This window comes from Oncorhynchus clarkii, chromosome 2 (assembly GCF_045791955.1).
Source record: "Oncorhynchus clarkii lewisi isolate Uvic-CL-2024 chromosome 2, UVic_Ocla_1.0, whole genome shotgun sequence".
Lineage (NCBI taxonomy): Eukaryota > Metazoa > Chordata > Actinopteri > Salmoniformes > Salmonidae > Oncorhynchus > Oncorhynchus clarkii.
This window is the reverse complement of record NC_092148.1, coordinates 10,496,649-10,511,207: the sequence shown is the minus strand read 5'-3', so window position 1 is coordinate 10,511,207 and position 14,559 is coordinate 10,496,649. Positions and strand designations below refer to the sequence as shown.

Sequence of the window (14,559 nt, the reverse complement as noted above, 5' to 3'; positions counted from 1 at the left end):
ACCATTACTATTGCTCTCTATACCCCCGTTACAAACAGTACACACCCAGCAGTGTGAATTGAAGCTGTGTACTCACCTCGCAGCCATCTTCGATCCCTGGACAATCTCTCCCTCACCTCTTCATCCCTCTACCACCTCTACCTCCTCCCTCGCTCTCCAACACCCACAACTCGTACACGCATGCAAGCAAGCACAAACTAAACGAAGGCTCAAGCACACACGCAAGCAGTAAAGATCGATCATCAACATGATACAGGTTTATTCCTTTAATATCTTAAATTAGTTTAAAATATAATATTTATATCTGAGAATGACAGAGGTAGGGAGGGAAAGAAGGGAAAATGCTTTTCTTAAGTTTTGGGACAGGGCCTTTCAGTCTAGAGGTTCAGAGTAAGTGTGTGTGTGTCAGGGTCCAGCCTCCCAGCATGTGTGTCTGTGGTAGAGGTCGAAGGTTGTGTCTGCGGGGCGTGGGATGGGCTGGGGGCGTGGTATGGTAATCTCCTCCCCTGGTAGGAGGGGCTTCTCTCTCAGCAGATCCCCCCTGAAGAAAACCTGCAGGTCAGGACTGTCCTCTTTCTGCTCACACACACACGGATTACAAATACAGTTATGGACTAGTTGCAGGTCATGAGTGATTTCGCTCTACACACACTTTTATTTACATATTACTTACACACACACACACACACACACACACACACACACACACACACACATAAATGTAATCAGATGGGGTCAGTGAGAGGGACTTGCCTTGTTGCCATGGCTGCATGTGGGCGAGACCAGCTGAAGCCTGTCACGTAGAGCCTGGCTGATAAGCTCCTCCTCCACCACATTCACACTGACCAATGCCCTGTAGAGGTGCTGGGATGGAGGGACGTTCACCCCTATAGACAAAGACAGGACATACACTTAGTTTGTGTGTGGTGTGTGTTTATGTCTGCATGTGTGTGTTTCTGTGTATGTTTCTGTGTGTGTTTATGTCGGCATGTGTGTGTTTCTGTGTGCTACCCTCTGTAGCCCGGGTGCTGATGCTGTTCTTGGTTCTGTCTGACTTCTGTAGTTGCTCCTGCACGGCCTTCTGGGAGTTAAACTCTGCCCCTGCCACGTTATCTAGCTCAGCCCTCAGAGCCAGAGTAGTATTTAACTCCGCCCCTTCAGGGAGGCTGCCACCCCTCTCCTCACAGGGAGCCTCCTCATTGGTTGCTGACCTTGCCCTCCAACGCAGTTCTCCACCTATGTGAGGAATACAGGAAGAGATATTGACCAGTCCTCTGCTCAGACATTGCTGACTCATGCCAGATCTTATAACACCTGGATAGGTATTTCATGTATCAGCCTAACCACATCACGTTATAGCAATCTGGTGTGACGGCACAGTCCATGACGTGGCACACAACCATTGGTTGATGCATGCAACTCCTGTGCAGGGGAACATGAGTACATCAGACTCTAGACCAGGAGGGTTAGTTACCATGGAGTCTTTTCCCCTTTGAGTAACTGCTGGAGTGTCCAGGGCATTGCCAAGGTGGAGGGTCTTTGCTAGGCTCTGCTATCACCGTGTCAACCACAGGCTCCTCGGAGGCAAATCGCACCTGTAGAGTCAGGGGCACACACTTCAGTGATGTCTCTCCAAAAACACAGACCGACACACACAGATCTCTCATCATTTCTACGGCTGTCTTGGCAACTGAGAAAAGCACCATCTGTGACTGTCCGTCAGTGTGTGTGTGTGTGTATGTGTCAGACTGACCTGCCGGTGGCTGCGTCCTCTCAGCAGGCTAGCCGGGTTGGGCCGTGGCGGGTCTGGGCTGAGGGGGAGAGACAGGTCCAGTTCTGGGCACCGCAGGAGGCTAGCAGGGACCAGGGGCACCGGGGCAGGCAGGGGGACCAGCCAGATGTCTGGGTCACTGCACCCTGCTAGAGGACGCTGCTGCAGGGGACCTACTCTGGTCATCTTAGGTCACCAGTCTGGGTCTTTATCTTTGGGTGAAGGCTCTGTTACTGATGTTAGGTAAGATACAAGGCAATGGCAGTCAATGACCAGAATATTTTGTATGGTTCTGAATGGCAGTTACATTATCACTTTGCCGAACACCCCTTAACCTAATCTTTCTGATGGAGCAAACTGAACATATTTTGAGTCCTATGCCGAACCCAGTCCCTTACCATTGTTGGATCTGTAGTGTTGGTTGAATAACGTTAACTTTACACTTCCAACCAGATATGACGATGTGACGTTATCTAGCTAACGTTAGATCTCTAGCTAGATTCCATTCAGTGGGAGCTTTCAGCACACAGCCAGCTAACTAGCTAGCTAACGACGACAGCAGACATGCTAGAAAGTTCACCAGTCAGTTAGCCAGCTAACTTTACTTGTTGTACTACTAGCCAGCTAACGTTATAGGGTTTGTTTGGCTAATTAGCTAGCTAACGTTAACTAAAGCTATGCAAATTCAATCATGTCGTTTATTCTCCGCTTACTGTTATGAGGAAGCGCCCCGAATGACTGCTCACACGTTTCTTGTAGTTTTCACTGTTAATACATGAGGATAGATTAACTCTATTTAGCAGGATCTGCTCAATTTTGAAATTCCCTCCACTGGCGCCGCCATAACACCTTCTACAGAACAAAACAATCACACTTCCGGTTTCTTCGTTAGTAGGAAATTATACAATGGCCCCCCTTGGTTTGCATGTTACGTTGCGTGTGCTTGTGTAAATGGTGGACTCTACGGCAGATTTAATCTAAGACTAGGCGATTGCTGGACTACGGCTAATCTTAATTTTCATCTTCAGTATTGTCCAATATATTCTCTATGGAGACCTGCGATACAGTATCATTATTTGGATATTATCTTTGTTGTTTTATGTTGCTGGGTTGGAGACTTCATCTATTTAACCTTCACAGTAACAGTTGACTTCCTGTATTCTTACTGGCTCTGGAGTAGATAACAATATTGTGACGTAATTAAGTAGTCAAATATAGGGTATGCCTTAAACCCCTAATTTAATTTAATGTTTTGGGTTACGTTGACATAATCAACAATTTTATTATTTCACCAGGTGTCTGAAAACAAAGGTTCATGTTTGATTCATGTTGCTTGCTATATCCTACATACACAGCCAATCACACACACACACACACACACACACACACACACACACACACACACACACACACACACACACACACACACACACACACCTGCACAAATGATAAGTCAGCTTTCTTCCAAACATATTAAAATAGTTTATTTCGTTTTTCACTTTAAACAAACCAAAGGCGGCAAGGTAGCCTAGTGGTTAGAGAGTTGGACTAGTAACCGAAAGGTCTGTCGTTCTGCCCGTGAACAGGCAGTTAACCCACTGTTCCTACCCCGTCATTGAAAATAAGAATTTGTTCTTAACTGACTTGTCTAGTTAAGTAAAGGTAAAAAAACATTTTTTTTAAAAAGCTTCCTCTCCATCTCATGAGATTGTAGCCTATATGTCTGTGTGTGTACATGTCTGTGTCCTTCACCTGTCTATGTGTGGTGTGTATAATCAACCCAACCCTATTTTTGTGTATGTGTGTAAACCTGCATCTCTGACCCTCTGAACCTGCATTGAGGATCTTGCTAATTTTATCATGAATTCACTCATGGAGCAAGAGCTGCTGTTCTGTGGAGAGTGGGCAGGGGGAGCTGTTTCACTTCTTGGTGAAGAACTCGTTGCACACCATGGTGAGGCAGGCCACCAGTGTGACGTACTCCTGGAAGTCCACACTGCCATCTGCGTTAGCGTCCAGATCTTTGAAGATCTTGTCAACCTTTGCCTGGTCAGTGTTTTTCTGTTATAATGATCAGAGAGAGAGAGAGGTAATGGGTGAGACCTTGATTTCAGAAGTTCAAACTAGAATCCACACAGTTGTTATGTGTTTATAAAGGTGTGAGAGATTAAGTTATTCTATTGGATGAGGCGGGTCATGTGTTTGTGATGTTCCAAGCAATTCAGTATTTCAATAGTGTCTGTCTTTAGCAGTATTGTATTTGGTCGTGCTGCTAATAAAGCATGATTGAACTGAACTGTTCCTAGGATCCACTCACCCCCATGATCTCTCCAAGCTCAGCGTTGAGCAGATCTTTGAGTTCTCCCTTGCTCAGACTCGTCTTGTCGCCCTCCTTGCCAGAGTACTTGTGGAAGGCTGAGATGAGCAATGCCATACCCTGCTGGACCTGTGACATGGTGACTACAACACACACACACACAGAGACAGAGACACAGAGAGAGAATGGAGTGAATGGAGGTACACATTTAGCTTATTCATTTACAGTATTATCAATTCAAGTCTATTTTTATCTTACATCCGGGTTACCATTCCATACGTTCCATAAGTCTGGGAAATAAAGTCATGTTGGCACTGGTTTAATCATGTTTAAACATAAGGTTCAGGTTGAATAGAGGGTTTAAAGACTATTAACGGTTTTTGCACACGAAGCAAAGACTTAACTACACACACACCACGCCCCACTTCTGCAAACAGGTTCTACATCTATACCACAAAAGAAGAGAAAGAGAGGGGGAGAAGAGATGGAGAGCAACGCAACAGAGGCAATTAGAGAGGGAGAGAGGTAAGAGATGGAGACATAGGGAGAGAGGCGGCGAGAGAAGGAAGAGAGAAGCGGATATGGAGGGGAGAAAGGAAGAGGAGAGGGGGCTGAGTTGTTTAAACACAAACAGACATGGCTCTAGCCAACGCCCTTGCATGTCTCTCTCATTAACTCTGGGGGATTTTAAGGAGAGAAAGAGAGAAGTATATATATATTTAAAGAGAAAGGTAGCGCGAGAGGGACAGACACAGACAAAAATACAGATTGTAGGAAATTGGTGGATCGGCTGAAAGGCGCGTTGGTAATTTCAGGCAAACGATAACATAGAAATCCCAGCACCTCCCCCACCCCTGACCTGTCTCCACCCTCTATCTATCTTGTTTGCTTAAGGTGTGTCTCTTCAATCTGTCCTTTCACATATCTCACCATTATGTGGGGAGGTGGCTCTCTCTATTCTCTCTTTCTCTGCCTACTCGTAGTCTAGGTGGTGTGAAACTTCTGAGTTTAAGGAAGCGTCTGTAATGTAAATCCCTCTTTTAGCTGACCCTCCTCTCCAGTGTGACTTGCAGTAAGTGCGGTCAAATAAGGACGTTGAAGCAACCATACAGTACGAACATGGGAAGCACAACATTATAGTTGTAAGGAACAACCCCAGTCACTGTGGTGGACTCCACTGATCTCTCTCTGAGTCACTGACATCTGCCCCAGGACATTCAACCAGACACACCTTCTTATCCCCCCTCTGACTGCCCATCTGAGAACTAGAAACATACTCTACTCACAGAATGGTCAGAGCGAGGGGAGAGAGAGTTTATGGTAAGGACAGAGAGAGCGAAAGAGAGAGAGGGGGGTGTGGAGGATAGAAAGAGGTAGTGTTCTGCACTATGGAAGGATTGAGGGAGGAAGAGAGAGAGGGGAGGAGGAGGAAGAGAAGAGAGATTCTTTCATCTAAACTGCATAGTGCTCTGAGTAGCACCCACACATGTTTGAATGGAAAGGCAGACAAAGTTACGCCCTCCGCAGAGCTTGGCTCAAGATCATAAACAGTGTGGACAGGCACTTACCAACTGTTGCAAAGCACACCCTGAAGTCATTCATACTTTTGCAGTCAAGTATTAATCACTATAAAACATTAAACTACACACAATTACAAATAAATGTTGTAAACCACCCAATGAGAAAGTATAATTTGGCACATCTAACACCTCATAGATAAACACAGCTAAAACAAACTGAAGGTTTTATCAGCGAGGCACTCAGGTACATGTTTTACTAGGTTTAGTTTTCACTCACCGAAGTTGTGCGAGGAGTTGGACAGTCAGAGAAAGAGAGAGAGGGGGAGTGAGGAAGAGAGGGATGGGCTGTTGGTTTTAAACATTGATTACCACACCCCACTCTCCCCTTTCCTCTCCTTGTTCCTCTTTATCTGATGGAAATGGAAACTGCAATGTTCTGTTCTCTTCTTCATGTGAACTAGTTACTGAACGAATTATAATAGGCATATATATTATCTAAAGTTAATAATTACTTCACATGAATGTATCACCATTGTAACCAATCCACCATTTTGCTCTGGTTCTTCCTGGACTTCCCCTATAAAAAAACAACAACAGAAAACATACAGAGAGGAGAAATCCCTGCATATGTCTAATGTCTTTGAATGAGCATAAATACCTCTTATTCTGACTGGAGTTATTCATTTAACAACTTTTCATTTAAGAAGAATGTGGTAAAACTGCAGCGTTCTCCTGGCCAAACTAACCTGTAGGGCTACCTTATTGGCTAACTTGCTCCATATACCCCTCAGGGAAATTGTGAACATTACTATTCTAAAGTAGAAAATTAAACTTTTCATTTATTTTTATTTAGTTTTGATTGAAAATATAAATCAAATTAAAGTCTATTTGTCACGTGCGCCGAATACCACAGGTATACCTTACAGTGAAAAAGGTATTAGGTGAACAATAGGTAAGTAAAGAAATAAAAACAACAGTAAAAAGACAGTGAAAAACAATAGTGAGGCTATATAAAGTAGCGAGGCTATTAAAGTAGTGAGGCTACATACAGACACCGGTTAGTCGGGCTGATTGAGGTAGTATGTGCATGTAGATATGGTGAAAGTGACTATGCATATATGATGAACAGAGAGTAACAGTAGTGTAAAGAGGGGTTGGTGGGTGGTGGGTGGCGGGTGGCGGGACACAGTGCAGAGAGCCCGGTTAGCCAATGTGCGGGAGCAATGGTTGGTCGGGCCAATTGAGGTAGTATGTACATGAATGTATAGTTAAAGTGACTGTGCATAAATGATAAAAAGAGAGTAGCAGCAGCGTAAAAGAGGGGTTGGGGGGAGGCACACAATGCAAATAGTCCAGGTAGCCATTTGATTACCTGTTCAGGAGTCTTATGGCTTGGGGGTAAAAACTGTTGAGAAGCCTTTTGGTCCTAGACTTGGCACTCTGGTACCGCTTGCCATGCGGTAGTAGAGAGAACAGTCTATGACTGGGGTGGCTGGGGTCTTTGACAATTTTTAGGGCCTTCCTCTGACACCGCCTGGTGTAGAGGTCCTGGAAGGCAGGCAGCTTAGCCCCAGTGGTGTACTGGGCCGTACGCACTACCCTCTGTAGTGCCTTGTGGTCGGAGGCTGAGCAATTGCCGTACCAGGCAGTGATGCAACATGCTCTCGATGTTGCAGCTGTAGAACCTTTTGAGGATCTCAGGACCCATGCCAAATCTTTTTAGTTTCCTGAGGGGGAATAGGCTTTGTCGTGCCCTCTTCACGATTGTCTTGGTGTGTTTGGACCACTCTAGTTTGTTGGTGAAGTGGACACCAAGGAACTTGAAACTCTGAACCTGCTCCACTACAGCCCCGTCGATGAGAATGGGGGTGTACTCGGTCCTCCTTTTCCTGTAGTCCACAATCATCTCCTTAGTCTTGATTTGTTGAGGGATAGGTTGTTATTCTGGCACCACCCGGCCAGGTCTCTGACCTCCCTATAGGCTGTCTCGTCATCAGGCTACTGTTGTGTCATTTGGAGTCGTGCCAGGCCATGCAGTCGTGGGTGAACATGGAGTACTGGAGGGGACTGAGCACGCACCCTTGGGGGGATCCAGTGTTGAGCATTAGCGTGGCAGATGTGTTGCTACCTACCCTCACCACCTTTGGGCGGCCCGTCAGGAAGTCCAGGATCCATTTGCAGAGGGAGGTGTTTAGCCACAGGATCCTTAGCTTAGTGATGAGCTTTGAGGGTACTATGGTGTTGAACGCTGATCTGTAGTCAATGAATAGCATTCTCACATAAGTGTTTTTATCCAGGTGGGAAAGGGCAGTGTGGAGTGCAATAGAGATTGCATCATCTGTGGATCTGTTTGGGTGGTATGCAAATTGGAGTGGGTCTAGGGTTTCTGGGATAATGGTGTTGATGTGAGCCATTACCAGCCTTTCAAAGCACTTCATGGCTACGGACGTGAGTGCTACGGGTCTGCAGTCATTTAGGCAGGTTGCCTTTGTGTTCTTGGGCACAGGGACTATGGTGGTCTGCTTGAAACATGTTGGTATTACGGACTCAATCAGGGACATGTTGAAAATGTCAGTGAAGACACCTGCCAGTTGGTCAGCACATGCCCGGAGCACACATCCTGGTAATCCGTCTGACCCCGCAGCCTTGTGTATGTGGACCTGTTTAAAGGTCTTACTCACGTCAGCTACGGAGAGCGTGATCACACAGTCGTCCGGAACAGCTGATGCTCTCATACATGCCTCAGTGTTGCTTGCGTCGAAGCGAGTATGGTAGGGTCGTGTCCCTGGGCAGCTCGTGGCTGTGCTTCCCTTTGTAGTCTGTAATAGTTTGCAAGCCCTGCCACATCTGACGAGCGTCGTAGCCGGTGTATTATGATTCAATCTTAGCCCTGTATTGACGCTTTGCCTGTTTGATGGTTCGTCGCAGGCAATAGCAGGATTTCTTGTAAGCTTCCGGGTTAGAGTCCCGCACCTTGAAAGTGGCAGCCCTGCCCTTTAGCTCAGTGCGAATCATGCCTGTAATCCATGGCTTCTGGTTGGGGTATGTACGTACAGTCACTGTGCGGACGACGTCCTTGATGCACTTATTGATAAAGCCAGTGACTGATGTGATGTATTCCTCAATGTCATCAGAAGAATCCCGGAACATGTTCCAGTCTGTGATAGCAAAACAGTCCTGTAGTTTAGCATCTGCTTCATCTGACCACTTTTTTATAGAGTGAGTCTGTGGTGGTAAATAAACAGCCATGAAAAGTATAGCTGAAAACTCTCTAGGCAAGTAGTGTGGCCTACAGTTTATCACCATATACTCTACTTCAGGCAAGCAAAATCTCGAGACTTCCTCAGATTTCATGCACCAGCTGTTGTTTACAAATATTCACAGACTATCCCCCTAGTCTTACCAGAGTGTGCTGTTCTATCTTGGCAGTGCAGTTTATATCCCGTTAGCTGAATATCCATGTCGTCATTCAGCCACGATTCCGTGGAACATAGGATATTACTGTTTTTGATGTCCCGTTGGTAGGATATTCGTGATCGTACCTCGTCTAATTTACTGTCCAATCATTGCACGTTGGCGATTATTATTGACGGTAACGGCAACTTTCCCACTCGCCGTCTGCGGGTCCTCACGAGGCATCCCGCTCTGTGTCCCCTGTACCTGCGTTTCTTCCTCTTGCAAATAACGGGGATGTTTGCCCTGTAGGGTGTTTGGAGAATGTTGTGTGCGTCTTGCTTGTTGAAGAAAAAAATCTTTGTCTAATCCGAGGTGAGTGATCGCTGTCCTGATATCCAGAAGCTCTTTGTCTAATCCGAGGTGAGTGATCGCTGTCCTGATATCCAGAAGCTCTTAGTCTAATCCGAAGTGAGTGATCGCTGTCCTGATATCCAGAAGCTCTTTGTCTAATCCGAGGTGAGAGATCACTGTCCTGATATCCAGAAGCTCTTAGTCTAATCCGAGGTGAGTGATCGCTGTCCTGATATCCAGAAGCTCTTAGTCTAATCCGAGGTGAGTGATCGCTGTCCTGATATCCAGAAGCTCTTTGTCTAATCCGAGGTGAGTGATCGCTGTCCTGATATCCAGAAGCTCTTAGTCTAATCCGAAGTGAGTGATCGCTGTCCTGATATCCAGAAGCTCTTTGTCTAATCCGAGGTGAGAGATCACTGTCCTGATATCCAGAAGCTCTTAGTCTAATCCGAGGTGAGTGATCGCTGTCCTGATATCCAGAAGCTCTTAGTCTAATCCGAGGTGAGTGATCGCTGTCCTGATATCCAGAAGCTCTTTGTCTAATCCGAGGTGAGTGATCGCTGTCCTGATATCCAGAAGCTCTTAGTCTAATCCGAGGTGAGTGATCGCTGTCCTGATATCCAGAAGCTATTTTTTGCCAGAAGATATGACTGCAGAAACATTCAGTACAAAATAAGTTACAAATAACGCGAAAAAAAGCACATAATAACACAATTGGTTTGGCGCCCATAAAACTGCTGCCATTTCTTCCGGCCATATCAAATCTGAGGATGACCAGACTAACAAATAGTGAAAGTGCTTTTCTATATACATTTTCACACGTTTGTCCTGTTTAGCATGGTCATATAGTGACTATAGGTGACATGCCCTGTGAGCAGAGGCATCACACACAACATCCTGTGAGCAGAGGCATCACACACAATATCCTGTGAGCAGAGGCATCACACACAACACCCTGTGAGCAGAGGCATCACACACGGTGGTGTGACTTATTTACAGTGCTTGACATGGACTGAAATTGGTTCCGGTATTCATTTTGGTTGGCGGTACTGTTTATATTTAGGTGCAGGAGCTCCACAATACTTTTGAGATAATATTCTATAAGAGGAACAGGAGCTCAAGCAGAAAATAACTTGAGGTGCTGGTACTCAGCTTCGGTGAGCTCCTGCCCAAGTCAAGCACTGCTTATTTATCCTTTATCTCATGGGAAACACACCACACACAAGACTTTACAGTAGAGAGGCAACAAGGCAAGATAGTGCTGGTCATTTAGTACCACTGTAGTTCTACAATCAGTCTTGTGTGTGTGTGTGTGTGTGTGTGTGTGTGTGTGTGTGTGTGTGTGTGTGTGTGTGTGTGTGTGTGTGTGTGTGTGTGTGTGTGTGTGTGTGTGTGTGTGTGTGTGTGTGTGTGTGTGTGTGTGTGTGTGTGAGTGTATGCGTGTCTGCATGTGTGAAATAGCAGTCAGACTAATATCACATGCTTCTCTGAGGGGTGTGTGGTGTTGCCTGATTACTGCAACAAGCACGACAAAGACTCGTTCAAAGAACATGACGGACCTTTTACATTCTCCCAACCAATTGTGCTATTTTGTTATTTTTTTTGTGTTTTGTGTAACTTATTTTTTAACTTATTGGGTACATAATGTTGCTGCTACCGTCTCTTATGTCCGAAAACAACTTCTGGACATCAGAAAAGCGATTACTCACCACGGACTGAAAGAAACCTTTTCCTTTAACGAGTCTGACGAGAAGGATATCTTGCTTTCACTGGGACAGGCCCAGATCCACACATGTTGCGTGAAGTCAGGCGCAGGAGATTCAAACTGAGTGTAATGGAGTTATTTAATAACAATGAACGAAACTTACTCCAAACACTAAATGTAACAAATAACAAAAATGGGTACGAGGACCCGACGCGCACCAATACAAAAATATATACAACACTGAAATAAAAACAGAGAGAAACCGCTGCTAAAATGAGGGGTGGGCGTGTGTGTCTTTTTGGCAATAACAGCTAGTGCACAATGTCTCATTTTAAAGAAGTCTAGAGGTATTGCTCGTCTGAGTACCTTAACCTTTTTGGGATAGGGGGCAGCATTTTCACTTTTGGATGAATAGCGTGTCAATTCTGTCCCAGATGCTATTATATGCATATTATTATTAGTATTGGATAGAAAACACTCTGAAGTGTCTAAAACTGTTTGAATGATGTCTGTGAGTATAACAGAACTCATATGGCAGACGAAAACCTGAGAAAAATCAGGTTTGTAATTTTTCAAAGCTTGGCCTACCGAATACACATTGAGATATGGATAAAGTTGCACTTCTTACGGCTTCCACTAGATGTCAACCGTCTTTAGAAACTGGTTTGATGATAACTACTATAAAGGAGGGGCTCATAAAAGCTCTTTGAGTCAGTGGTCTGGCAGAGAGCCTTGGTCTCATGACGCGCGCTACCTCTCGTTCCAGTGCTTTTCTGAAGACAAAGGAATTCTCCGGTTGGAACATTATTGATGTTTTATGTTAAAAACATCCTAAAGATTGTTTCCATACATCATTTGACATGTTTCTAAAGGACTGGTACGGAACTTTTCAAGTTTTTGTCTGGATGAAGTGCCTGCGCCTCATGAAGATGGAGTACTGGGCTGAACACGCTAACAACAAGTGGCTATTTGGACATAAATGATGGAACTTTATGGCACAAATCAGTCATTTATTGTCGAACTGGGATTCCTGGGAGTGCCTTCTGATGAAGATCATCAAAGGTAAGTGAATATTTATGGTGTTGTTTCTAACTTTGTTGATTCCAAAATGGCGGATATTCCTCTGGCTGTTTTGGGTTTTGAGCGCCGTTCTCAGATTATGCTTTTTCCGTAAAGTTTTTTTGAAATCTGACACAGCGGTTGCATTAAGGAGAATATCTTTAATTCTGTGAATAACACTTGTATCTTTTATCAATGTTTATTATGAGTATTCACGTCGGTAGCCATGAAGTACTTTGAAAGGCTGGTCATGGCTCACATTAACAGCATCCTCCCGGACACCCTAGACCCACTCCAAATTGCATACAGCCCCAACAGATCCACAGATGATGCAATCTCAATTGCACTCCATACTGCCCTTTCTCACCTGGAAAAATGGAACACCTATGTGAGAATGCTGTTCATTGACTACAGCTCAGCGTTCAACACTATAGTGCCCACGAAGCTCATCACTAAGGTAAGGACTCTGGGACTAACCACCTCCCTCTGCAACTGGATCCTGGACTTCCTGACTGGCCGCCCCCAGGTGGTAAGATTAGGCAACAACACGTCTGCTACGCTGATCCTTAACACTGGGGCCCCTCAGGGGTGTGTACTTAGTCCCCTCCTTTATTCCCTGTTCACCCACAACTGCATGGCCAATTACGACTCCAACACCATCATTAAGTTTGCTGACGACACAACAGTGGTAGGCCTGATCCCCAACAACGATGAGATGGTCTATAGGGAGGAGGTCAGAGAACTGGCAGTGTGGTGCCAGGACAACAACCTCTCCCTCAAGGTGAGCAAGACAAAGGAGCTGATCGTGGACTACAGGAAAAGGCGGGCCGAACAGGCCCCTATTAACATCGACGTGGCTGTAGTGGAGCGGGTTATAAATTCATTGGTGTCCACATAACCAACGAACTATCATGGTCCAAACATATCAAGAAGACTGAGACTGAAAAGATTTGGCATGGGTCCCCAGATCCTCAAAAGTTTCTAGTGCTGCACCATCAAGAGCATCCTGACGGGTTGCATCACCGCCTGGTATGGCAACTGCTCGGCATCTGACCATAAGACGCTACAGAGGGTAGTGCGAATGGCCCAGCATATCACTGGGGCCGAGCTTCCTGCCATCCAGGACCTATATAATAGGCGGTGTCAGAGGAAAGCCCATAACATTGTCAGAGACTCCAGTCACCTTAGTTATAGACTGTTTTCTCTGCTACCGCACGGCAAGCGGTACCGGAGCGCCAAGTCTAGGACCAAAAGGCTCCTCAACAGCTTCTACCCCCAAGCCATAAGACTGCTGAACAATTCGGACAATTTACATTGACCCCCCCTCCCTTTTGTACACTGCTGCTACTCTCTGTTTGTTTGTTACCTATGCCTAGTAACTTCGCCCCCACCTACATGCACAGATGACCTCAATTAGCCTGTACCCCCGCACACTGACTTGGTACCGGTGCCCCCTGTATATAGCCTTGTTATGTTATTCTTATTGTGTTACTTTTTATTATTACTTTTTTTTTTGTCTACTTGGTAAATTATTTATTCTTCTTGAACTGCACTGCTGGTTAACCTGTTTGGGATAGGGGGCAGCATTTTCGGCTACTCAGTCCCAGTTGGTAATATGTGCATAGTATTAGTAGATTTGGATAGAAAACACTCTGAAGTTTCTAAAACTGTTTGAATGATGTCTGTGAGTATAACAGAACTCATATGGCAGGTTAAAACCTGAGAAAAATCCAACCAGTAAGTGGGAAATCTGATAAAACACAGTGTCTATGGGGTAAAATTGCACTTCATAAGGCTTCCACTAGATGTCAACAGTCTTTAGAACCTTGTTTGATGCTTCTACTGTAAAGGAGGGGCTTATAAGGGCTCTTTGAGTCAGTGGTCTGGCAGAGTGCCACAAGCTCGTGACGCTCATTCACGTGAGAGTTAGCTAGCGTTCCATTGCATTTCTGAAAACAAAGGAATTCTCCGGTTGGAACATTATTGAAGATTTATGTTAAAAACATCCTAAAGATTGATTCTATACATCGTTTGACATGTTTCTACGGACTGTAACATAACTTTTGGACTTTTTTGTCTGCACCTAGTGATCGCGCGTCATGAAGTTGGATTACTGGGCTGAATGCGCTAAAAACAAGGAGGAATTTGGACATAAATTATGAACTTTATCGAACAAATCAAACATTTATTGTGGAACTGGGATTCCTGGGAGTGCATTCTGATGAAGATCATCAAAGGTAAGTGAATATTTATAATGCTATTTCTGACTTCTGTTGACTCCAACATGGCGGATATGTCTTTGGCTTGTTTTGTCGTCTGAGCGCCGTAGTCAGATTATTGCATGGTTTGCTTTTTCTGTAAAGTTTTTTTGAAATCTGACACAGTGGTTGTATTAACTTCTTGCGACTAGGTGGCGCTATTAAATTTTTTTGGATGAAAA

General features: G+C 45.0%; 3 protein-coding genes across 3 annotated transcripts in view; 1 reads left to right on the top strand and 2 right to left on the bottom strand.

Annotated features, from left to right (window-relative positions):
• LOC139421213 (uncharacterized) overlaps nucleotides 1-14,559 on the top strand; it is a 1,124,809-nt gene that overhangs the window by 1,064,522 nt on the left and 45,728 nt on the right. The gene's annotated exons all lie outside the window — the stretch shown is intronic.
• Nucleotides 356-2,647, bottom strand: LOC139379302 (protein phosphatase 1 regulatory subunit 35-like). The gene is made up of 6 exons (XM_071122109.1): nucleotides 2,485-2,647; nucleotides 1,754-2,004; nucleotides 1,475-1,595; nucleotides 1,012-1,236; nucleotides 754-887; nucleotides 356-576 (listed from the first exon to the last, which is right to left on the bottom strand). The coding sequence occupies exons 2-6, from the start codon at nucleotides 1,955-1,957 to the stop codon at nucleotides 406-408; spliced, it is 855 nt and encodes a 284-aa protein (XP_070978210.1). The 5' UTR covers nucleotides 1,958-2,004; nucleotides 2,485-2,647; the 3' UTR covers nucleotides 356-405.
• Nucleotides 3,529-5,993, bottom strand: LOC139379295 (ictacalcin-like). Its single transcript, XM_071122100.1, has 3 exons — nucleotides 5,886-5,993; nucleotides 4,089-4,231; nucleotides 3,529-3,832 (listed from the first exon to the last, which is right to left on the bottom strand). Exons 2-3 carry the CDS (start codon nucleotides 4,224-4,226, stop codon nucleotides 3,692-3,694), a joined length of 279 nt encoding a protein of 92 aa, XP_070978201.1. The 5' UTR covers nucleotides 4,227-4,231; nucleotides 5,886-5,993; the 3' UTR covers nucleotides 3,529-3,691.